A 26,111-nucleotide genomic window follows, 5' to 3' on the forward strand; every position below is an offset into this window, starting at 1 on the left:
CCAAGCCATCCCAGCTGAGCGCTATAACCAGCAACACATCTCCCCCTGTAACCCGTCACCGCTTTGAATGCTACTGTGTATTATTGGATTGCGCTTGCAGAGGTCTTTGGCTGTCACAGGAATGAAGTGTGACCATTGGACAGGCTCTGCTGAAGGCTGCATTATGCATATTGTCTTTCTAAAAACGTTTCTGGAATATCACAATTGGGCCAGGCCCCAATTCTGAGTCCATGACCTATTGCACGGTTGCACATGGGGCTCAGCAGGATTTGTGCAGCCAAATAATTAAGAACCGGATGGTCAGGAAATGGACTGCAGCCAGTCCTCTGCTGTCAGGAGGCCACAGCGTAGCCAGATGCCATCATGGGCACGGGGGGAGGTTGTTTTCTTCTTTTTTAGGTACCGTAGATGCCCGAAGGAAGGGCACTTTCAAGAGTACTTTGGTACCTTGTCAGGACCCAGCTCTGTAAAAGAAACTCTGTTCTCACCTGCTGTTTTAAGAGGTGGTTGTACCTTACCCATTTAAATCAACAGAAACTAATTTTGGGGAAGGGGCAGGGTGGGAAAATTAGAAATACAAATTTGTGTTTATAATCTGTGGACAAGACGTGGAGTTTCTGTGGCTGTCCAAATAACATCTCTGCTCTTGTGTTGCCCGTGGAGGTATCCCAGGTGTAAATCTCTCTCTGGAAAAAGGGAACCGGAGCCATTCCAATGCTGTTTCTAAGGAGATAGATGTGGTTTTGTGCCGTGAAACTTCTTCATTTCAGCTGATTTGAAAAGGATGGGATCCTTTGTTGAGCATCAGTCAGTTGATGATGCTGAACTATGATTACTTCTGCTCATACTTGGCTTTGGGGTTCTGTGGTATGGAGAAGGTTCCTACTGTCCACATTCCTGCTCTGGAGCATGTTCCACCCCACCTCTTTCTACTAACTTCTTCCACTTTTATATCTTATCTAATTATTATTGGCAAACATAAATAGGTGTTAAAATATGTATTAAACTCTTAGTTGTATCACAGCTTCAGATCTCTGTCAACATGATGAATGGCAGCACTGGACAATCATTATGCACCTTTTTAGTATCTTTAATTAGCCAATTAAGCAAAGTTTTTGCAGGCAAATGTCATATTCTGGGAACTAAGAGCCTTTTGAAACGAGTATTTCCTGTAGGATGTGTTTTCTGTCTACTTCCAACAGTCATTTTTTTGTATTATCGTCAACTTAGCGTCCCTGAAGTGTCTTCTAGAAAATGTGGTGTTTTACTTGGTGTTTTGATTTCTTCCGCCATGACTGATTTTCTCTGGGGCCGTGTGTGTGTCTGCAGGTCATCAAAGCCGGCGTGGAGACCACCTGCAAATGCCACGGCGTGTCAGGATCCTGCACCGTCCGAACGTGCTGGAGGCAGCTCTCCCCCTTCCACGAGATCGGGAAGCAGCTGAAGCAGAAGTACGAGACCTCGCTCAAGGTGGGCAGCACCACCAATGAGGCCACGGGGGAAGGCGACATTTCCCCCCCTAAAAAATCCATCCCCGGCCACAGCGATCAAATCCCAAGGACTACAGATCTCGTCTACATTGACGACTCCCCCAGCTTCTGTCTGATGAGTCGGTATTCCCCCGGGACCTCGGGACGGAAGTGTTACAAGGACAAGAACTGCGACAGCATCTGCTGCGGCCGGGGGCACAACACGCAGAGCCGGGTGGTGACGCGCCCGTGCCAGTGCCAGGTGCGTTGGTGCTGCTACGTGGAGTGCAAGCAGTGCACCCAGAGAGAGGAGGTTTACACCTGCAAGGACTGACACAACCTGCGGCTTCTGCTGCACGGCCACCCCCGGGGATGGGCCAGCTTGGAGAACTGCCTATGGAGACAAACAGGGTTTGATTGACCTTCTGGGATCTGGAAGCTATGTTGAGACATAAGCACTTTGTAGGGTACAGGTGACCCAGCTGTGTTGCTGTTTTGTTTTGGGGTTTTTTGGTTTTTTGGGGTTTTTTGTTTGTTTTGTTTTGTTGTTTTGTTTTTGTTTTGTTTTTCCTGTAGACTGAATTTTCACGAGGTCCAACCATGTGGAAATAAGTGCCTGTCACACTGGGGTTAGACACCAGTTGACCTTCACCATCTACGCAGTTTGACGGATCATTTCTCCTTGGAACATTGTTTCAGCCATCCTCCATGAACCCCTGGGCTAAGATATTCCCTTTGGCATAAATATCCTGTACATCTTTATTCCTGGAGATCACCCAACTGCTTAGAGAGCTGAGCAGATACAAAAGATCTTTCCGCTTTGAGCGTGGTGATACAGGAAGCCGGCGTTTATTTCTCCTAAAACTGGAGAGGGATTGGTAGGGAATGATGGGTTCTTCCAGTGGGGTTTCTGCACATGGAGCACACCAGGCTCTGACAAAGAGACCCACTGGGAGCATCAGCTCTTTAATGACAGCTCCGTATCCACGTGCATTGTCACCTATAGCTCAACAACGTTGGGTCCACCCAGCAGAAAGAAACAGACAGAAATAGATCCAAGAAAGAGGTTGGGAAGTCAGCAGAACACCAGACGTGCCTGTCCCTTCAGTCCAATCCCACGTTCTTTATTGGAAACAATTCGCTCAAGTGCAGGTTCTTTAGCGCTATCGCTGTCTTAAATTTAATATTGTTTTTTTTTTTTTTTAAACCACTAGATACTTTTGTTTCATTTTCACTTCGCGCATGATTTATTTTCCTCTCCTCTTCCCGCCTCTTGCTGATGGAGGTCAACCTGTGGTAACTGCTTCAGAAATCCCAACTGGAACTTGTTGAGTTTTATGCCAGCTGAATTTGGACGTGTTTCCCTTGAGCAGGACGAGAGGAATCCGAGCGCATCTTGGAACCCGGGGCTGTCTTGCATTGTGGAGCAGCCGTTTTGGCCTGGATCAGACCTCTGGAGGAGTTGACTTTTCTTTCCTAGGTCATCATTCCATTTACTCTAAACCATGGCAGTGGTACATGACACAAGCTGTATGTAAACCCTATGACCTTAAGATGAATTTTTTTTTTTTTTTTTTTTTTAACCACTAGATCGAGAACTGTATTTTAAAAACACACCTGCTAAATCCTACCAAACTCATGGATTTGGAATAAGCAATCGACACAGAGACAACCTGAATAAGCCAGAAATTTGATGCAGGGGTTGATCACTCCAACGCTGTGAAATACATGACAACCTCCAGCATTTCTTTTTGGCTTGGAAGAGGAGATTTAGGACTTGGCGTGCCAATTTTCTTCACATAAAAGTGGATTGGAGGCAGCCAGAGAATGCCTGAATGAAGCTTTCTAAGGAAAAAATGGGGAGCAGAGGGTGTTTTGTTTGATTTTTGGTAGCAATTTTTGATTGTCCAGTGGTAGCAACTTCCACCAAGTTTCTATAAGCCATTGATCTGGTGTTCAAGAGAGTAGATTCTCATGCATTTGTAAAAATCAGTAAAACAAAATGAGAGTGATTTCCCAAGACAGACCATTATTTTGCAAAATCTCCTTTCCCTTATTTTTATTTAATTTTTAAATTTTTTTCCTCCCAAATTGTGGCCACTAATATTTAAGCTGTTCCTATGCATCTACTGGGAAAAGAAAAGATAGGTTTGGGGTTTTCTTGGTAACCAATATCTGCAGTCCAGCCCTGCTCGTTGGCATCAAATCTTGAGGAGGGAGCATGAGGAGGGACAGGATGTTAGTGTTTAATAGCACCATGGTTCTGCAAATTGAAGCAAAATGTCTCTTTTTTTGGTGTTTCCTTATTTGCTGTACAATTCTGGAGGCTGGGATAATGCTGGAGGAGCGAAGGTAGAATCCACGTATGGAATTCCCACCTTCCACCCCAGCAAAGCACCAGGAAGGTCTCACAGCTTTTGGGAAATTCACCCCTGAGCAGTTTATCTAATGGTTTAAAAAATAAATTGCCTAGAAACCTATTATTCAGTGTGTATATATGGATATATATATACACACCCTGACACATAAATATATAAATATATATATAAATATTGAACATTTATTTATTGTAAAGCCCTTCAGAAGGACCTTCTTATGGTTTCAATGTGGTATTATGTTAAATTCTCTTTCTCTGTCTCTCTCTCACACATATGTGCAAACTCACTGTTACATTTTTGTGTGTTCTAGAATAGCTCTTCCCCTCCAAAGTAAAACCAGCTCCAAACCTGCTCAAAACAGGAATTTTGGGGTCTGAATTACTATTTCTGGCTCCATTCTTTTTTTTTTTTTTTTTTTAAATCTGCTCTTAATTAAAGAATGGGCCACAATTTATGTGCATTATTATTATTAATAATAATTAATTATTATTATTGTTATATTTAAACCGTGGGCCTCATTTTCCTCCTTTTCACTGGTGTCTCTGTCTCCGTTGACCTCGCTGGAGTAACTCCACATTGCACTGGTGTGAGAGGAGAATGAGTCCCTGGAAGCAGAAGAGAGGGGAGTGTTGGCACAGATATCCTGGCTGAGAAAATGCTGGGATTGGGAAGGGATGGGATGGGATAGGGAAGTTTGGTGTGTTCGGCAGTGCAGGGGAGAGAGAGATGGGTGGGAAAAAGGCAGATTGTCCAAGCTTGTCTCGAAGAAAGCAGCAAAGAGTGAATGAACTACTGAGTGAATGAGCTCTTCTGTGTATTACAACTCACGCACTGAAGCCTGGATGCTTTCTGCGAGTATTTAAAAAAAAAAAAAAAAAAAGACAAAAAAAGAAAAAAAAAAAAAGAAAAAAATGAATAACAAAAAAAAAAAACCACCACAAATTGTATTTATGTTCATGTGGATATAGTACTTGCCTGTTATATATTGTAAATAGCAAGGTTTATTCTCCTGTGGTTAAAAAACAAAATATAAATAACTAAATAGTAGCGAGGCACATGTGTTAAATGTATAGGCAGTGTATAAAATATACTAACACTCTGAAATCAGGAGAACTTGTCTTCTTGGCCTTTTGACCTAGGGTGGTAAAACAAATGTGGGTTATTTTTCTTCTCCCCCCAGCATCACGTTGTGGGTGTGTTTTGGGTGGGGGTCTTTAGTTCCAGCATTTTCCAATGTTTGCCTTATTGTTGAAGAAGAAATGGGGGAAAAAGCCTCCTTTCGGAAAAATCCAGTGGAGCTTAAGTAGGAGCTGGGAGAGAAGATGTAAAACCATCTCAAAACCCTTTGGAGTGCTAGGCAGGGTTTTCCAATGGTGAGAGATGTGTTGAGGTTTAATTAACTCATGGAGTTAATTACTCCATCCACAAATCTGGAAAAGCCTAAACAAGAGACTGGGAACTCCTGTATAAAACACTGGGGAGTGTCCTGTAAAACCTTTTTGTCCCAGCTGGATTAAACTGGATTTTTCCAGAGAGGCTGATTCTGCCACCACACCATTGGATCTCCAGTGCAATTCAGTGAAATTGCTCAGCTTTGTAAAACTACTTCAATGGTGGATTGGGGTCCCTGAACTTTTTCATGGTGTCATTTCATATATATATTAAAAAAAAAAGTGCAAAGCAACTTAACCCCTTATTCTTATCCCCAGAGAAACAGGATTTTGCTCAGATGTAACTGGAGAAGGATGGATGGGTGGAGGGGAGATCTCTGGTTCCTGACACCCTTTCACCCCCTGTCCCCCCAAAAGTGTCAAAATGTTGGTTCTCCTAAACTGATCCAGCCAGATCAGTTTTGGGGTGGGGGGGGTGCAACCATTATTTATATAACTTTTTTATTAATTTTTTTAAAAAGAGAAGTTAGCTGATGGAAGAATATTTTTATTGAATAGTGCATTTTAGTTATGTCAGAAATATAAAAAAAAAATATATATAATATTTTTGTAAACAAGGCAAACTGAAAACGTTTGCTGTTTTATATTAGAATTTTCTATTAAAAGAAATAAAAACCCACAGAAATAATTGTTGCACCCGTCATCTGTTTTTTAACAAGCTTCTGTTCTGTGTGACTGACTCATTTATGCCAGATGTGGAGAAATGCAAAACAAGTCCTAAACATTATGTTCTCTTTACCACTTATCAAAATCTCCAGTTGGTGAAACAAGCAGTGTTTAATCAAAGAGGTTTTTTTTTAATTATTATCATTAGTAATGCTAAAAATGAGTTATGAAAAATGAGTATAAAAAATCTACCCCAAAATTTCAACTTTACCCTTTTTTAGCTGAACATCCTGGTTTTGAGATGGGTCTGGATGGAGGAAATCCCAAATATGTTCCAAATAACCAGGGATTTGTCATTGAGCTCAGTTGGCTTGGGAAGAATGGCTCTTAAAAAAAGTGGTTGGGGAAAGTAAAATCATAATCTGAGTACATTGCAAGGTTAAATGAAGAGGACCAAATTCCAGGCTTGATCCAACAAGAGGAACTTTTATCTGTTTGAATGGGGCAGTGCAAAACTGGGGAACTGGGGATTTGATCTGCTGTGATTAAGGAAGTTTGTCCATCACCTTAGGAAGCAGGGAATGATTTATGGACCCCGTTTTCTAAAGCACTTTTGAGATTTCTGGCTTGGAGACCTGAGCAGGGGCTAAAATGATTTCTGAGGAGTTTTTGTTGTCAACCAGCTCGTTGACATCTGCCTTCCTTCAGCCCAGGTCTGGAATTCCTTTGTCTGTCACTTTTCAGCTGCCCTGTTTTAGGGAACATACAGTCGGGTGCTTTGGCTGGGGTAGGGTTGGATGAGACCCCAGATGAAGGGACAGATTTCTCAAGGGTACTTTCATGGAGTAGATGCTGCTTAAGGTGATTTTCTGGTGGATTATGGTGCCTGTGAAAAATTCCTCAGTTGATGCTGCAGTAAAATCCGGTCTGTTCTGTACCCGATGGAACAGGTGCAGTAAAGCTCTTCATTCCCGGTTTATCCAGCTCTGCCGGCACATCTGTTGGGTTGAGTCTAGCTTCCGTGGCCAGCTCATCCTGGATTTCAGTTTTTAGGATGCTAATTAGGTGATGACTTTTAGAAAGTGACGTTTTCCCACAAGAAATACAAGATACGGCCTTTCTGGACCACATCACTCAGTATGGCATAGGATCAGGTCCAGAGGAATCGTAGGAATCGTGGACTTTGGGATTGGAAGGTCTCTGTAAGATCCATCTCATTCCAACCTCCTGGTTGAGTCTGCTCAACCCCCTGAAACCTGGTCATGGATATTAGCGTGGAATAGTTTTTAGATCTGTTTTTCACCGACTGATGTTGGATTTGACCAAATTATTTGCAAGTTCCAGAAACTGAGTGTTTCTGAATAGAGCAAACAAAGGGAAAAAGGGAATCTTGAGGCTTTGTGGGCGGGGAGGAAAAGAAAATGGATTTGGCAGCACAGTTTTACTCTGGCTTCCTGTAACTACAATTCCTCAGGTGCAGGGAGGGAGTGGGGAGACCAGAATTATGCAAACACATCAAATTCACCTGTCAGGGGAAACATCGGAATTCTGCCTTTTTTCAGATATGGGGAAAAAGCCCTTCTTAGCACTGGGCGAGATGACCCGAAAGGACAGGAGATTACTTCCGTCAGGAATGTTGGGAAAGGTGTTGGCATTGTTGTGCAATGGATCTGGAATCTCCCCGCCTTAGGACAGGAGCCCGTGGTCTGCAGTCACTGGGGGCACCTCTGGAAGGTGTTTGGGCCACGTGGAGGTGCCAGTTTTCCCTGCTGACAGTAGAAGGGGACAAAGACATCCAGGTTAAGAGAGGTGGGATTGAATTCAGGAAAATCAAGATAAGTGTGGATAATCCTTCCAGCTCCCCTTGAGCATGGATCCATCTGAAACACCAATCACCTAAACAGCCCAGGAATTTCCCTTGGACCACCCCACCTTTAACAATTCGAAGCAGGAATGTAAAGTCTAGGATTTGTTTTGCACACCTGGGATGGCATTTCCTTTTAAAGGGAGGTGGGAATACTAACATGAAGGATTCGTATTTTTCTTGTTTTTCTTTTTTGTTTTGTTTTGTTTATTTTCCAATGTCTTATGGGAGCCTAAGTTATTTTTCTCTACCTCATATGTACAGCTTGTAGGTATAAATCTGATTCTGAGTGACTGTTGAGAATGTATTTAAGTTATTTAACATCTTTGTATAACAAAAAAAAAGAAAAAAAAAAGCAAGAACAAATGAAACAATAAATGTATTTTAAATTATACTTGAAGTGTGCTCCTCTTTCTTCACATCTGTTGGAAAAGTCTTTTTACAGTGGTTGTGGGAGATCCTTCCTTGAGCCTTATTCATGAGCATAAGCCTGGCCTTGGGGCTAATTTGAGCCCCAAAAGTCGTACCCTGAGCTGGAGAAATGCCTCTCCATCCATTATAAATGACATTGTTAAACAAGCTGAGGGACTCCATCAGCTTCCCATGGGATTCCATGGTCATCATACTTTGCTGGAGAAGTCAGGATACACTGGCAGTGTGTCACTGACAGGATGTGATTCCAAAATAACTGGCTGGAGCTCAGAATAGGTTGGACGTGGCCAAATTTAGCCTGCGGGAATTACAACAATTAAAAGAATCGCTGTTATCCTAGGCAACACACTGACTTGCTTGATCAAGTGTCCTCCTCTTCACAGTGGACCTCTGGAGCTGTTCAGTTCCTCATTGCAGCTGAGCTTTAAATAACCAGAGTTGGGAGGGACCCATGAGGATCTTCCAGACCCAGCTCCTGACACCCCAACAATCCCACCCCATGCCTGAGAGCGTTGTCCAAACACCCCTGGAGCTCTGTCAGCCTTGGGAATGTGCCCATTCCCTGGGCAGTGCTCCACCACCCTCTGGGTGAAGAACCTTTCCCTGATATCCAACCTAATCCTTGGAACAAGATCATCTTTAAGGTCCCCTCCAACCCAGACCATGGTATGATTCTGTTACTTTGGAAACTCTGACTTGGGTCCCCAAAGGATTTCCAAAGTCCCTTTGGTTTTTCAATTCTCTTCTTCCTGTGCACACAAAATTCTTGCATTTATTCATTTGTTTTGCCTTCCAGTCTCATTTCCTGCTCTGGGAAAAGCACACAGGTATTTAATCCACCCTTTCAGAGCTGGTTCCTTCACCCAGAGTCAGTGCTGCCCATCCTCAAACAGAAATGCTGGATCTTTATCCAAGATTGTGCTGGTGTTGGGATGGCATCCCACAGTTGCTCTCCTCACAGATTATTATTCACCCAAGGAATTGTTTGCTAAATCAGTGAAAACTCTGGCACAACCAACGCTTCTCCTGCTTTTGCTTTGCTTTGTCCCTTCTTGTGATGAGAAATAGCAGCTCAAAACTCCCATGAACCAGGCAAACACAGAGCTAGGTATTTTTCATACAGTCATGGAATGGTTTGGGTTGGAAGGGAACTCAAAGATTATCTAATTCCCATCCCCCTGCCGCGGGCACCTTCCACTAAACCAGTTTTTAATCCAGAAGAGCGGACGACTGGTGATGATGGGATGGGAGATGGAACTCCCACCAAAGCCCGCAGGGTAACCCCCTGCCTTCTTCAGCTTCCCAAGCGAGCTCCCGTTTTCACTTCCTGGCGCTTGGGTAATGGGAACTCGCAGGTTTGGAGCCTCACAGGCAGCCCGGGCAGCCCCTTCAAGAACTGCTAACAGGAGCCGTAAAGCCGCAGGAGCCAAGGATGTGGCGGCGTTTTGACAGCTGTTCCCGCAGAGGAAGTGGGTGACGCGAGAATGCATTGTGAGAATTTGGGATTAAAACAAGGATCAGATGAGAGATTTCACCTCCAGAAAAATGAAATAGGTTTCTTCCCCCCTTCTCTCCCATCGTTTTCCTCAGCGTCACTGTGATGTCTTGAAGGTGGTTGCAGGCTGTGGATGCGCTGAGCAGAAGGGGAGCATGAGAAGTAAAATCCACTAAAAACAGGGTTGCCTTTAGCTTAGAAAGAAATAATGACTTGCCTGAATCTCTTACAAGCTTCCAGGTACACTGAGGGATGTTTTGTGTGGAGCTGTGTGTAACCCAGTGATTGAGCACAGATGAGTGGAGAAGAGCATGCGAGTGAAACACAGAATGAAGAGAGAGAAAAAACAGTGAGGGGACAAATTTTATACCAAGCTTCCTCTTAAATAGGCATGAAAGACTAAAATGCAACTATTATTTGGGCAAAAATAAAATCAATCACCAAGAGATGAGATGAAAGAGTCAGGTCCCACAATCACAGATTAGTTTGGGTTGGAATGGACCTTAAAGTTCTTCTCATACCACCCCACTGCCATGGGCATGGACACTTTCCACAAGTCCAGGTTGCTCCAGCCTGGCCTTAATCACTTGATATTGATTCTTCATCATCATCATTAACATAGCTCAAGCTGTGTAGTGGTTTTGAACATCTCCTTTTAGGGGTTCTAATTGAGCTGCTTAAGAGACACAGGAGATGCCTGAATTTTTTTAGTCTAAACAGAATGACAAAGGGCCAGAATGACCTCACTTGTGCCTGTTTTCCTTTCTAATTCCTTGTGACAGTCACAGGGACACGAACCCACCTCCAAAACTACAAGGCCACAGTGAGAAGGGGGTTTGTTTGTAATTGAGTTTTATTTCTGGATCGCATTTGCCATTAACTTTGAATTTTCCCTCTTAAAAACCCTGCAACCACCAAGAAGCCATTCCTGGCTTCTTTTGGATGCTCTGGGCTGGTGGTGGCCTTGCCCAAGAGGGTCAGAAATGAGACATGACTTGGCCAAACTCATCCCTCACTCCCTCTGAGAGCTGGGCCTGGGGCCAGGTGGTGGGAAGTGCCCTCATCGCTGATATGTGGGGGCACCACAGGTGAGCAGGGCAGAGCCCCAAGTCATGCCACATTTCAGAGTTCATATCCTGCCTCTGTGCTGTGGGATGTGGATGGGACAGCAGCAGGATTTTCCTGATTTCCAAGAGATTTGCTGGCTTCGAGCTGTCTCTTCCCCTTCTGCCAAGGGCCAGTTCCGTAGTGGGAACCAAAGCTGGAGCTGATGGTGAAGGTTTGACTCCCTCGTGTGCTGGTGGCTCCAGGGTGTAACTGCTGCCAGATGCAGGATTTTCCTCAGGATCTGGGACATCCAGGTGGTGGGAAGTTGTTGGGAAGAGAGGAGGTGCCATTCAACCCCTACATCCTCTCCCAGGCCACCTCTGCTCCTGCTTCCAGGAATTATTGTCGGTACAGGGGGTGGATTGGACTTTTTGGCTACAGCTCCATGAATTAATTAAACACAGCCCTCATGTTGATGCCACCTGGCCTAAACCAGCCCACATCCAACCTATGAAATATCCTGGCCTTCCAGAACAAGGTGGCTCTATCCAAAATGTCCCCTGGGAATGGCTCGTGGCCCATGCCAGCTCCCGAGCCATGCCAAGGAATTATTTGGGAGCGTGCTTTTACCTGAGCCAGAAGCACTCCAGGGATTTTCTAATATTTTAACAATATATTTGAGCGAGTTCCAGTGCCCAGGAATGTTCCTTGCCACTCTTTAAATGGGCTAAAATCGATGCAGAAATTAAAGTGCTTCGCAAATAACCCTCGCAAGCCAAGCCTGAAGTGTTATGGGTTGGTTCTTTGATTCTGTTGGTGGAGAAACCACATTTCTGGAAGGCTGACCTTCCTGGCTGGACTTAAAGAATTAATTGAAGGAATTAAAGCAAGAAACAAGTCCATGGAACTGCTCCAGCACATCAGCCTCTAGCTACCCCTGAAGGAACGGTGAGTAAATATAATTGGACCACACAAAACTCCGCATTTTTTGTATAAAACATGGCCAGACCTTGAAAAAAAGCCTCATATCAAACGGCAGAGTGGGAGTTTATCAGTGTTTGTAGGCCCTTAAAACCCTTCCATTGCTTCATTCCACATTCTCAAGGACTGAACAGCCACAGCTTCCTTTAATTATTTAAATGAGGTTCCTTTCTAAGGAGTGCAGGGGGGAAACCTCCACCTGTGATTAACGGGGAGAGAATCAGTGGGAATCAGAGGGAGGCGGTGCCTTTCCTCCTCCTCTTCCTCCACTCTTCGTGCCTGGGGCTGTTGGTGTGCCTGGCCTCACACTCATTTCTTACTTTCTTGTTTGTGTTCCCTGAAACTGGTCAAAAATGTGTGGCTGTGGCAACTGGGGCGTGGTTAAACGGTGAATATGGTGCTGCTGGGTTAAGTTGGACATGATGATCTTAAAGGGTCTTTTCCAACCTCATTGATTCCATGATTTACATTCCCATATCCTATAAAGGCTGGCAGCATTCCCTGCAGAATTCCAAACTCAGGGACTGGTACAGGATCTTCTTGAGTCAAGAGACAGACCCTGATGGCTCCTGACCAGCCCAGAATCCCAGATCCACACAACTAATAGCAGAATATAAATTATAAATATCAGAATATCTATTATAAATATTATACATATTATACATATTATAAATACTATAAATATTATAAATATTATAAATATTAGAATTCAAGTCCAGAGCCTGCTTCTCAATCCGTTTCCCACCTCCCCTTGGATGATGAACTCCCTAGAACGGCATTCCTGTCCTGGCTTCTCTTTCATTCCTGGCCTTCTCAACTTCCTAGGGCAGTGTTAATTTGCAAGGTGCTAATTACAAGGGCACTCAGCCTAAATTAACACTCATTTTTCCCTCTCACTTGCACAGAAAAATCTCTCAAAGGATTAGGACGGGTTGGATGAGGCTTGGAGCAAGGTGGTCTGGTGGGAAGTGTCCCTGCCCCTGGGACAGGGATGATCTTTAAGGTCCTTTCCAGCCCAAACCAATCTGAGATTCTACTTTTTTAAAGCTTTTCAGGCTCTACCTGAGCGATGTCCCAGGAGAACTGGGCAGCCTTTTGGGAGGGCTGAGGTAATAAAATGAAAATAAAATGTTTGGGCACTGAGGGGTTGACTAAAGGGGTCTCCAGCCTAAAGAAATCCCCCAAAACCTGCTGGGAAATTTTACCAGTTATCCCTGCTAGGTGATTCAGACAGAAGGCTCTGCATGTCTGAAATTTCACTTATTTTCCTCAGAATGAAGGAGTTAAAAATGGGATTTGTTACTTCTAACAAAGGTAGCACTAAAATTGTCATGGAGAGAGTTTTACAAAAAATCATAATGAAGATATTTGAGACAATTTGCCTGATTTGGTGTCTTGGTTGTGGATGGCCAAAGGTCCCAAACATCAAGGCTGGTCTGGTATCATGTTTTCCATGAGCCACCTCTCTCTTGTTCCTCTGTTTGTTGTCTCCTGAGGCAAGGAAACTTCAATAAAACCAAAGTTTTCCCTTCCTCAGGTGGGAATGACCTCACTTGTGCCTGTTTTCCTTTCTAATTCCTTGTGACAGTCACAGGGACACGAACCCAGCTCCAAAACTACAAGGCCACAGTGAGGAGGGGGTTTGTTTGTAACTGAGTTTTATTTCTGGATCGCATTTGCCATTAACTTTGAATTTTCCCTCTTAAAAACCCTACTTCTATCAGCTGCCATTTGGAAAAAAAAAAAAAAGCCCCACAAAGAAGCCATTCCTAACTTTTTCTGGATTCTCTGGGCTGGTGGTGACCTTGCCCAAACCATGTTTGGTGGAGATTTCTTTGGTTTTTTTGTGGTAATAAACTGGATTTTGAATTGAAAATGGGATCTGTAGTGGGAGGGCTTTTCTGGGGAGAAGCTGAGCTGGAGGTTTCCACTTTCAGTCATGGTTTGAGGCTGCAAAAGTGGGAAAAGTAGGTACAGGCAAATTTTCCTGAAGTTTTGGCAAGGTTTGGTGATGGAAAATGAGCTGGAACCAGTTATTTCAACAGCATAAACATGGTGAGAATGACTGCCGTGGGTTGGATGATGTTTTGGGTTGTTTCCTTTTAATCTGTGCAAAAAACAATTTGTTTTGGTTAAAAAAAAAAAATAAAAAAATTAGAAAATTCTGCACTGGTGCCTCAGAAATCAGAGTCAAATTATTTCCATTCTCACTTTTCCCAATGGGTTGGCCTCCTGGGCACACCAGATTAATCCATCCTCTCCATGGGAGATGAATTGGCCAGGAAGTTTGGGCTGTGTCTCAGAGCAGTGACATGAGATATTTGAGTTTTAATTCTCATAAAAACAACAACAAAAAAAAAAAGAAAATAATAATTTCATTGCATGGAAGTACAAAGAAAAGGATAGCAGGGAGGAAAACTGATGAAAATAACGATATTTTTCATGAAAATCACAAAATATTTTATAGAAAAAATAACTCCACTGAAAGAATGTATGAGAATTTTTAAGTTTTCTGAGGATAAGAGGATTCTCAGAGATCATCAGGATAATCCTGAAGCTTCCTGATCCAATTTCTTGGCTTCTGATGCCAAGATCATCCCAAGGCCAATCTCACCCAAACCACCTCAATTTTACCTCTCACTCTCAGATGTGCAGCGACACTCTCAGAAGGGGAAGGTTGTTTACATAAATCCATATTTCATTTTTATTTTTGGATTCTGTGTTGTGAGTTTCTGAGAAATCCAGAGTTCTAGCAGGTTAAACACACTCAAAATGCAAAACAAGCAGCTGTGTGGGAGGCCTGATAATTTAAGTATTCAGGAATTATAGATCTGAAAATATGGTTCATAATTTAATTATTATTCATTTTAAATTAGGGTTTGTTTGTTTTGGGTTTTTTTTTTTTTAAATTCCTGTTATTTTCTATACAAATGATCGTTCTGGAATATTCTTGCTTTACACAGGGCTTTTAATTCCATTTTTAAAGTATCTGTGTGGAACACTTGGTACAGGAATCACCACTGGAAGGTATGTGATGGAGTTATTCCTGTTTATTTTGAGGAAAGAAAAGCACAAAACGGGAATAGGATCTAAATAAAACCTTTTTGCTGGATGCCCTCCCCAGTGCTCCATCCAGCCTGGCTCCCACTTGAACGCCCACCTCAACTGGAATTGGAATTATTATGACAACTGCCAAATATCCTTGGGAAATAATCAGCAATTCCTGACTTCCCTGTGGTTATTTCCAAGCGTTTTCTTTTATTCTGGAGTTGGGGGAGAAAGCAGTGTGGCTCCGACGCTTCCTTTTCCCAGGGTGGGAATTCTCTCCATGCTCTCCCCTGCCCCTGGGAAGAGCCAACTGCACATTCCACGCTCCATCCTCGCCCGGGCACCTCTCCCTTCCCACAGGGATGTGTCCGAGAGGGTGGAGGAGGTGGAGCAGCAGGGAACACCCCTGGAGATCCCGATGGGTGGGGATGGGATTGGGACATCTGCTCTGCTGGTCTCCAGCTCAGGACACACACAGGGGGTGATTTACGGAATAAATGGCATTCCATGGGGTGCAGGGTTTTTTGGAAGTGTTGCCATGGCTTTGCTTGCCTTTCCCACACTTCCTGACTCCATATCGTCTCTCTACAGTTCATCAGTGCTTCCAAGCCTGGAATTAGCCCCTCTAGCTCCCAGAACTCTCTACAAAGGCTCCACTTCCCACACCCTGATGTTTTTCACACCAGTGACCTCAGCTCCTGGCATGTGGAAGCCAGGGGAAGATCCCAAATGGATGCACCCAGCATTCCCAAGCCATTTCCAGCAACCATAAATAACAGTGTTTGGAACCAGCTTGATGATAGAAGTCAAAGCATTGCATGTTTGGGGCTGTGGCATCTGAATTAGCCATGAGCCAGGCCCAGGAATTTTTGCCAACTCATGATTTTTGATTAATTAAGATGTTTGGAAATTAGATATTTAATATTTAAGAAAAAGTTGTGACTTTTTCATGATTCTTTTTTTTTTTTCCCGTCGTGTTTTTTTCTCAGGAATGTATTCTGTTACACATTTTAAAATATCAAATTTCTAGCATGCAAAAAAAAAAGAGCTATTATTAATTTCTGCTTTTAGGGAATGTTTTGCATTTCTGCAGCTACCTGGGTTTTCTTTGCAATCTTCTTCCTCTCTTCTTGGTTTCTTTCTCTCTTTTTCTCTTTTTTATTCTCCCTTTTCTTCTCCCAACTGGTAACCAAAAACCAGACAATGATGTTGCTGCTGCTGTTCTAATTGTGTCTGGAGAAATTTGTGTTAAGGCCTGGTCTGAGCCGTATTTTGGACCAGGAGCTGACCTGATCCTGCAGATATTTTAATCAGATTTATTTTTTTAGCCATTCAAAGGGCTTTGAAGGGTCCTGCACTGATCCAGTGTTATTTTGTGGTGTCTGTATCTGTATCTTATCTTTTTACAACTCCTTATCATTACGGTCACGTCAAACACACTGATAAAGCTGAAGTTATCTGCACCAGCGTGAGGCAGAGGTGCAACCTCCTCTTCTTCATCTGGGAAGCAAAGCAGGAGAGGTGAGACACTTCAGGCTATCTCAGAGGACATGAGATGCCCGGTTCTGGGCAGCTGAGTTCAGGCTTGGACATCCCAAAGGCCAGTCTGGGAGATGTCATTGCTCTGATCCCACTTGGAGAAGCTTTCACGGGATCACAGATTATCCAGAGTTGGAAGGGACCCAACAGGATCACCAAGCCCAGCTCCTGGCTCTGCACAGATCCAAGAGTCACACCCTGTGCCCAGGGGTGTTATCCAAACTCTTCTTGATGGTCTTTCAGGTCAAGAAAAATTCAGCCCCAAGGAAAATGCTGGGAACAGCTGCCAGCCCCCACTTTCTTCCCAAATTCCTTCCTCCCAGCTGTGACTTCCCCATGGCGCTCACCACGGGCAGGGGATGGGCGCTGAATTTGCTTCCCTTGCAGTGAAGGGCTGTTCCCATCCCTTGAGTGCCACCCAGAACGAGGGGCTCTCAGCAAAACAGCAGCAGCAGAAACAATCCCTGTCCCCTTGGAGCCCAACCCGATGACCACAGCAACGGCCCAAATGTCCTTTTTGCCACCAGGTGGAGCTGGGAGAGAATTCCTTGGAAGGGGCCAGCTGACAGCACCCCAGGATGAAGGCACAAACAAAACCAGGAATTTTTGTTTGCTCATCTGGTTGCTTCCAGTGCTTCTCCCAGAAAATTCTTGTTCTCTCTCACAGAGAAGTTTCCTCACGAGAAGCAAAAAAAGGGGAAATCACAGATTGTTTAATTTGCAATGAATAAACTCCTGCATGGCTGGTTGGAACTCGATGACGTTTAGGATCTCTAAACCCAAACCAGCGTGGGATTTTGGGATTGAAGAATGAAGATTGGCTGAGAGGAGCAGCAGATACCAGGCTGTTGTCGTTTACCTCACGTGCGACTGCTCGGTTGGTGTTCACTCCTGCCTGTGGTCACCTCATGGCTCAGGACTGTCCAAGCTTGCTGGGAACAAGGCTGGCTTCAAGCTATTTCCATGGAATTTCTGTCCCCACCCCTTGGTGACAGCTCCAGGAATGGCAGCAGCGTTCCTGAGCATCCTGTTGGTTCAGCCCTAGGCCAGTGGGTGTGGAGATGCTCTGCCCTTGCTCTTCTCCCATCCACGAGAGGCTCTCAGCCCCAGGAGACACTGAGACAGCTTCTCCCACCCAGCAGCTCACAGGAGCCGCTTCTGTAGACGGGTGGGGCTGGTCTTTTCTCCCAGGCAACAAGGAGAGACCTCCAGAGCAGAGAAATGTTTTCCCAGAGTGTTCACAAGATCATAGAAACCCCAGAACGGTTTGGGTTGAAGGGACCTTAAAACTCATCTCATTCCACCCCTGCCACAGCCAGGAACACCTTCCCTTGCTCCAAGCCCATCCAGCCTGGCCTTGAACACTTCCAGGGACATACACAACTTCCCTGGGCAACCACCACCTTCACAGTAAAGGATTTTTCTCTCTCCATTTTACTTACACCCAACCAGGCTGTTTCTAGCCTCCCTTTTTTTTTGTTTCCCCCAGCTGTGCCATTCCTTCCTCAAGCTGGTTTATGTCTTTTCCATACACTCGGCATCTTTCACAGGGCTGCTGGAAAGGCTTTGCAAGCTCCCATGGAGGTACCCTAGGTAATAAAATTCATGTTACTGAATGCTGTGCAAACAAGTGAGGTCACCCTGTTTAGTAAATCTGTTTTTCCCCCGACTGAGGATAAAACCTTGTTCTCTCAGAATGCTGGAAAGTCTTAACACCTTCCTTTTTTCCCCTCTCTTTTTTTTGCTTCTTTTGCTCATTTTCAATTCCCTCCGTCGGTTCCCCTTGTGAGTATCCCACCTATTTATCCAAAGCTGTTATTGTTGTTGGATGACTGGAAAAGATCTGCCTTTGGTGAGCAGTCTCCCAGCCCACAATGCTGCCTTTTTCTCAGCAAAGACGCTGAGGATCACTAATACCAGCTTTATTTTCCTTGGCACTTCCCAGAGCTGGAGCCACCCAGCCTTTCCTTGCCGAGTGCTTCTTAATCAATATTAAAGGGCTGAGAGTGCAGGCAGCTTCCCTCTGCAAATAATTATTAATCAATGGTGTGGGGCTTTGGTGGGGAAGGGAGTTCAAGGAGCCTTTAGGATGGGAGGGTGCCTGAATCGGGTTTTGGCTGAGGGGATGGGTGTTTATGTCAGGTGTTGGTGTTTAGGTTAGATAGAAAAAAGGACATTTTTTCACAATGAGGGTGGTAAAACACTGGCAGAGAGAGGTGGTGGATGCCCCATCCCTGGAAACATTTAAGGACAAGTTGAACAGAGCTTGATTTAGTTGAAGATGTCCCCACTCATGTCAGGCAGGTTGGAGTAAATGACCTTTAAAGGTCCCTTCCAACCCAAACCATTCTGTGATTCAAGAATCCACCTCAAGCCCAGACTTAATTTGAAATTCTGGAGTAGCTCAAGTTGTATATTGACATTTCTTTAATTTAAGGAACATTTAGGTTCTTAATTGAATCAATGTATTTTGAAAACCAAGGGTATAAGAATTTAAATTCTGAGAAAATAAAGAATTGGCTCAACGTAAACACTGTTTGAATTTAGTCATTGGTCCTGCACTGCACTGAATACACTGATTAAAATATTTAAATTCCTTCATTTAAAAGGATTCAATTCCAATACAGTAATTTTCTGTGAAATGCATCTTCTGGGAAAGCAATAGTTGGGCAGTTGAAATTCTTGGAGAGCAGAAACAAAACCCACTCTTTGTGACCTTGATATTGCAAAGCCCTGCTTGCGAGCCAGTGGGAAATTTTCTGCAGGAATGTTTTCCTGTTGGAAAAAGCCAATTTGATAAAACTGATATGGTTTGTAAACAGCAATTCTGACAAGCTTTCTTTAAAAAGAAAACTTTTGGTTTTCAGTTTTAGGAAGTGTTTTTATTTTTATTTAATTTTTTTTTTTTAATGCTGCAGTATATTGTTTATATAAAAACAATAAACCTCAGCTCAGTCCCAAATTTTGTCTTTATTGACATTTATACCAACTGCAAGTGTCCTTTTCCCTCAGAGCCCTGTTTAGTAGGAAATCTTGAAAATATTTTGCTTTCCCTTGCATCCAGACTGGAAAGATATTTGAAAGCATGGGATTTACCACAGAATGGAAAGTTGGATTCCTCTCCAGCTCCGGCGCTCACAGGTAGCGGGCTCTTTACGGTGCTTTTTAAAAGGACACGGGACCAGATTGTGGAAAAGCCTTTCCAGGAACGTGGTAGAACCCCCTGTTGCTTGAGGAATGTTAAAGCTGATTTGACAAAGCCCTGGAGGATATGTTCTTGAGGGCAATTTGGGATTGGCAGGCAAGTGGACGGGTTGCCTTAAGACATTCTTTATGCTTCCATGAAGGGAGGACAAAAATGTTTATTTTGGTTTCAGGTTTTAATAGGTTTGGAGATATTTCAAGCTACTGGAGGCTTCAAAATTATTCAGCCCAGAGACTTCTCCTTAGTTTTATTTTTTTTTTTTTTTTTTCAGGACTAAGAGCAATCTGGGCAGTAACAAAACTCCAGCTATTGACACAAAACCTCTCTCATGTCACAGTTGGGGTCAAAAAGCACTTTTTTACCTGAAAAATGACATTTTAGAGGGCAAAGTTTTCTCCCTCTGTCAAAGCACTACTAAATTTCCTGGAACCTTCGGTCAAATTGACTTGGGAAAAGTTCAATCTGAGAAATAAAACTCCTGAAACGAATATTAATTCCTCAAATGAGCATTAATAGTTGTTTTCTGCAGTAGGGCGAGTGTTTCATGGCCTCCTCGTCTCCATTTCCGCTGGCTGTTGACGTTTCCGTGAGGCTTTGCAAGGAACTGTTTTCTCCAGAACGTGGAGACTTTCTTGCCTTTCAGTTTTCCAACGGCACATCAGGGAGCCAAAGCCCTTGGAAATGTCAACTCCAAGGGGAAACAGGTGATGTGAACTCGCCATGAATAAGGCTGGAGGGTGGCTGCAGGAATATGACATTCCAAGAGTTTTACATAAAAATGCCGATCTGCTGGAGCATGAAATGACCCTGCTGCTCTTTTTTTTTTTTTATTTTTTTCTTCCTTTTTTCCCTTTTCCTTTCTTTTCCTGCCCCTTTTAATTGTGTGTGTCCTTTTCACTGCGCCGTGGGTTGTGTGTTTTGGATGAGGAGGAACCTCCTGCTCTCTCGTGTGATGGGATCCAAGGACGGGCCCACCAAGAGCAGATAAAACCTCGGGAAATCTCCAAATCCAAGTGTGAGTCACCAGAAGAGTTGATTTGAAAGGACAGCTGTACTAACATTGACTAAGATGCCTATTAAAAATATTGGCAGCCATGGAGGGATCACTCAGTATTTGATCATCCATTTTGGAAATTAGTAAAACAATCCACAGAGATTCTGAATAATATTTTCATGTCAAGATAAGAACTTTTAATTTGTGGGTGTTTTTTAGCATTTTACGATTTCCTCCCAATTTGACTCAGGAAATCATAGAAACACAAAATACTCCTAATTTGGTGGAACTGATATTTGAAACAAAAACAGAAGCCTAGGCTACGTTTGGTGAACCTAATTATGATTTTCCCCCATGATCCATTATTCTCTTTATTAGCCTGTGACAAACTGCCTGAGGTTTCTGGGAAATGAGCAATTAATTCCATGTCCTCGGGGGCTCAGTTTGTGTGTGGTTTAATGCCTGGGTAACGCACAAGGTTTTGGGGGCACTGGGAGCCTTTCTGGGAAAATCCTTGGTGATGAAGATGGGATTCCCATGGGACCAGATGGACACTGCAGGATCTGCTCCATCCCCCAAATCCCCACATTCGGGGCTGGTTTTGGGACCACGTCACAAGGTTTGTCCTTGTACATGGCAGTCCTAACCCTCCATGTATTTTATCCATCAGGAATGGCTTGCTGAGCCCAGGAATGAGTCCATTCATTCAGAGAACCTCTGCAGCTGAGGCTGATCCTCAAATCCTTTGAAATAAGGAGCTGCTTGTTTTTCTGTGTGAATCCCATGGTGGGATAGACCTGGCTCCTCCCAAAGTCAGGTAGAAACCCTCAGGGAGCTGGTTAGGATGATTTTGGTGAGGAAGGACCCGCAGGTAGATTCCTGGGGCCCGGATGAGCTTCCAGAAGTGATTTTCTTTGAGTTTCCTTCCCAGGGAATCCCAGCCTTCAGCCTCTGTCTGTCAATCCTTCCTGCTTTCCCTCTTATCCCTTGCCAGAGTGGGATGCAGCAGTGCAGGGGCTTTGCTGTTTGCTCTCTCTGGAGGTGGGGGGAATGGCAGCACTGGATTCAGTGTGGAGACCTCTTGGGAGCTGGGGAATCATGGAATATCCTGACTTGGAAAGGACCCACAATGACCATTGGAGTCCAGATCTCCAGATGGAGCATTTCTATTTTGGCCCATATTTCCTCAGCTCTCTGCTGTGTTGGGGGTTTGGGGGACATCAAGGTTGCTTTTGCTGCTTGTTGCAATAAAAAATTACCATTTTGATGATAACAGGAATAATTCTTAATATGGAATTGTTCTTTAACTGAAGTTTTAACTGAAGAGATGAAAATCGTAATTCTTGGGGTTTTGTTTTCAGCTTTTTTTGGTGCTTTCTTTTTGATTTGGTTCAGTTTTTGCGTGTTTGTTTGAGGTTTTGTTTTGTTGAGGTTTTTTTCCTCCCAAGGGAGAGAGGGGCAAAACCTCTTTGCTTTTGTCAAGGTGGACAGTTGGACTTTAAGATCTCAAAGGTCTTTTCCAACCCAAACAATTCTGTGATCCTGTGATTCTACATTTGTGAGAGCCTGCATGCAAGTGAAAGCAGGAGGTATAAATAATATGAGTAGGAAAACAGGTTTTTTTTTTCCAAGGGCTGTAAATATGCTACTTTTTTAAGAGCTTTTACAGATTTTCCTTACCTCAAGACAAAATCAAGCTCCCTGAGCACTTGTTAAAAAACAGCAGAGGCATGAGACTCGTGATGGGTTGGTGGTGCTCATGCTATGACATCAAAACCGGGGTTATCTTATCTTATCTTGTTTTGTCTCTTATTTTATTTTATTTTATTTTATTTTATTTTATTTTATTTTATTTTATTTTATTTTATTTTATTTTATTTTATTTTATTTTATTTTATTTTATTTTATTTTATTTTATTATGTTTTATGCTTTATGCTTTATGCTTTATTTTATTTTTTATATTATTTTTTTTTATTTTTTATGTATTTTATATATTTTATTAATTTTATTTATTTTATATATTTTTCTTTTCTTTTCTTTTCTTTTCTTTTCTTTTCTTTTCTTTTCTTTTCTTTTCTTTTCTTTTCTTTTCTTTTCTTTTCTTTTCTTTTCTTTTCTTTTCTTTTCTTTTCTTTTCTTTTCTTTTCTTTTCTTTTCTTTTCTTTTCGTCTTTCATTGTCTCATCTTTTTCTTATCTTGTCTTGTCTTGCATTGTCTTGTCTTTTGTCTTATCTTCCAATAACCCTTATCTTCTAATAACTGTTATTTTCCAATCAGGCCCTCAGTGTTTGTACCTAAATTCTGCCAAGCAGTGGCCCTGGTGTTGTCCTCCCTATTCCAGAGGAGAGGGTCAAGGGATGGGAGAGATTTCCATCCATTCATTGTCCTTGCCTGTGCTAATTCCCAAGGGAAGTCCCTCTTTCACCAGAGATTATTTACATTGCTCTGACTCAAGCCAGGCTGTCAAAACCTCTCTCCATGAATCCATGTGCTGCAAAAAGTGGGGATCTTCAGCCTTTCCAGCCTTGAAGAAAATGGGAATGACTGGTGAAGGAAACCATTGAAAGAGAAGAACTTCATCCCACTCCCCAAAGCCATCCTCTTCCTTTCCACCATGGTACCAGATAAAATTCAGGTTTGTGCTACTCCTGGATGAAAATCCATTTTTCCCTGTGCTCCTGTTGACAACCTGCCAGGAAAGGTTATTAGATACCATCCCTGAGGCCTGTGCACACTGACCTGGTCCGAAGGAATCAAATGAAAACCTATTCCCTCCCCAGCCTGGGCCCACCCAGGGAGAAGCGAGCTGGTGGCTTGACAAAACTCGGATTATTCTGTCCAGAGAGCTGCACTTTTAATGGATTAAACATCTCTGTCTTTTGTGGTTGCCTGCTTAAGAAAGAAAATCATTACAAGAAGAAAATGTTGAACTGGTGTATATTTTCATCTTTTGATTCAGAGTCATTTTTCTTTCCTCCCTGCCTTCCTCCTCTCCTGCTTTTCTCCGTACAGAGGAGTAAATTTTGTCTCCGTGATATTTCTTTGGCTGAACATGATTCAGCACCGCTGGTGCTCTAAATCAAGGTAATCAAAATAATCCTGTTCTTTTAATCCAGCCACTGGACCCAACCCTGTGTACTACATATATATTTTTTTCCGAAAGTTTGGCTCTGACATCACTGAAATATTGCAGCAAAATATCAGGAATAAACCATCATTGTTCGTTCCTGCTTTCATCCCCAGCCAAACACCCACAGCTCTCCACAGGCCTCAAAGAAGACCTGGCTGCCTAGAAATGCCCAAGCAGGATTCCTTCTCCAGTGCAGGAAGAGGATTTGTTAAGGAGAAAAGCTGGAATTAAAGATTCCAGGAGAATTGTACAGAGGAAAAAAAAAAAAAAGCCGCAGCAACAACACAACAAAAATCAAAAAAAAAAAAAAAGCCGCAGCAACAACACAACAAAAATCAAAGAGGATCCTGGGCTGGCTCTGGGCTGATGTCAACCAGCAAAGCTCTGATGATGTCCAGAGCTCTCTCTCTTCTTAATCCAGATGGAGATTTGACCCAGGATATCCCATCTGAAGCTCCTGTTTGCCATGCAAGGATGTGGAGTCAGTGGTGGTTTTTCCCATGAAGTCCTAAAAACGAGCTCCTGGGTTTATTTTCTCCATGTCCACTGAGCTCTGCTGACCCATCCCGAGGTCTGCTGTGCTCTGTCTCCCTTCTCCAGCCCACCCAGGCTGCTGGAGATCACTTTCACGGGTGGGAACGGTGGTGCTGGAATGTATTTGCCTCTTGAGGGAGTGGGAGGCTGATAAGGAGCGTGGGAACTCCACCAGCGAGGCGGGAAATATCTGATATCCCAGTTTTTGGTCTTTCCTTGTGCTCTTAATCTCTTCATTGCTGCATGAGTGGCTTTCTCCTCCTGCTTCCACATCCAAACCTCCTGGAAAGCAGAAGTTTTCAGCTCAGATACAACATTCAACCCCAACTATGATGTTTAAAGGATTAAACTGATATCCAGAATGGATTAATGAGGAAATTGGACAAAACTAAGTTTCAGTGTAAGATTCCATTGCTCACTGGAGATGTTCCCAAGTTTTGGACCTTTTTTAGGAAAGAAAACACCTGCTGCCTTCCATGTGACCACTACGGGTGATTACCACTGTTAAAAAACAGAAGTTTTGGTGCCTAAATCTTAAAATGGAGGAAATTATAGATATAGATGTACCTAAATCCACAGCTTCTGAAAATTCTGTGTGTGTTCTTCCAAAAAAAAAATTTGTGTGTGTATAAAAAAATAATTTTTTTATTTTTTATTTTTTTTATTTTGGAGAATATAGGGTCTGGAAATCAGCATGAACACTTGAATTTTACAGCCAGTCTCCCTCCACTGATATCAGGGAGGTTGCATCAATTCCTCATTTGAAATGTTGGCTCTGGGAAGTTGCTGAAAGTTCCTGGGAAGGAACCAGCTCAAAGTTTCAAGGAATCTCACTGAGAAGTTATGAGTAACAGGAAAAAAACAAAGGCCAAAGCTGGCTTTCCAGCTAACCATTTATTTTCCCAGAGAAGTCCCTTATTAATTTTTATGGCGCATAAATACCAGAAAACGAGACACCATTAATTAGTGACTGGTTTTGGTCTTTGTTCTCAACTCACTTCAATCCAAGCCAAACTGGGATTTTTTTTCCTTTATTTTTTTTTTTAAGAGAAAAGTTCATATGTGGATAGACAGATTTTAGTGTTTATTTGATTTTCTGAGCAAGTCTGATCCTAATTTAAATTAGTGCAGTTTTCTTTTTGTTCCAATCACTGGGACCCTCTCTCAAAAAACATTTTTCTTCACCTCCACCCCAGATCTTCCAAGATGTGCTTCACGGCGCTTCAGGGATGGATACAGCACCTGGAAGAGCGAATTCCAATTGGTTTGGATCTCGACCTGAAATCTATTGGCTCCACACAGATATCCCTGGGTGTCCTTAGGGTGGTAAGAGATCCCTTTGGGAAGTGCCTCCCTGAGCTGGATGAATGTTGGCTGTGCAGTCCCTCTCGGACAACATTCCCACTCCAAAAGTAGGACCAAAAAGGCCGGGGATGATCCCCAGCAGATCCTTGCACACAGGGCTCCAGCCCAAGAAACATTTTGGCTGCCAGAGTGGCACCAACATCACCTTCCTCCTCTGATAGAGAAATCCTTGAAGCTGACCTTTATCCTTCATCTCTCACAAGGGCTGTGACGCAGAGGATTGGGATGGGCCCCTCATTGTAATCCCGGGAGAAAGATATTCCCTTGACCCTGGTCAGCTGGAGTTTGGAGAAGACATCCCTGGCAGACCTGACCAATCTGCAGTTTCTCTTTGCTTTCAGGTGCTGACAGGTGCTTTCCTCATGTGGAGCTTCTTTTTAGGCTTCTATGAAAGACCAATCCTTCAAAAAAATTGCAGATAATCACACCAAGAATCTGCTCTATGAAATTCCTGAGCCCGAGAGGATTTGAGTGCGATGAGCTCTTGGCCACTGATGGTAAAGGATGATGTTTCTCTGAGCCTAAATCTGCCAGTAAATAGCACAGAATTTTGACTTTTAATCCATTTACAT

At 43.2% G+C, this 26,111-nt stretch overlaps 1 protein-coding gene across 1 annotated transcript in view; it reads left to right on the top strand.

The window, feature by feature from the left end:
- The window catches only part of WNT9A (Wnt family member 9A), a 57,672-nt gene extending 49,550 nt beyond the window's left edge, over nucleotides 1–8,122 (top strand). Inside the window, exon 4 of the mRNA XM_005527801.3 lies at nucleotides 1,330–8,122. Coding sequence (XP_005527858.1) covers nucleotides 1,330–1,803 — 474 coding nt within the window. The 3' untranslated portion in view covers nucleotides 1,804–8,122. The remainder of the gene's footprint in view (nucleotides 1–1,329) is intronic.
- Nucleotides 8,123–26,111: the final 17,989 nt, after the last annotated feature.

Source organism: Pseudopodoces humilis, chromosome 1 (assembly GCF_049639895.1).
Source record: "Pseudopodoces humilis isolate 2021_Gansu_Grassland_sample_001 chromosome 1, ASM4963989v1, whole genome shotgun sequence".
Taxonomy (NCBI): Eukaryota; Metazoa; Chordata; class Aves; order Passeriformes; family Paridae; genus Pseudopodoces; species Pseudopodoces humilis.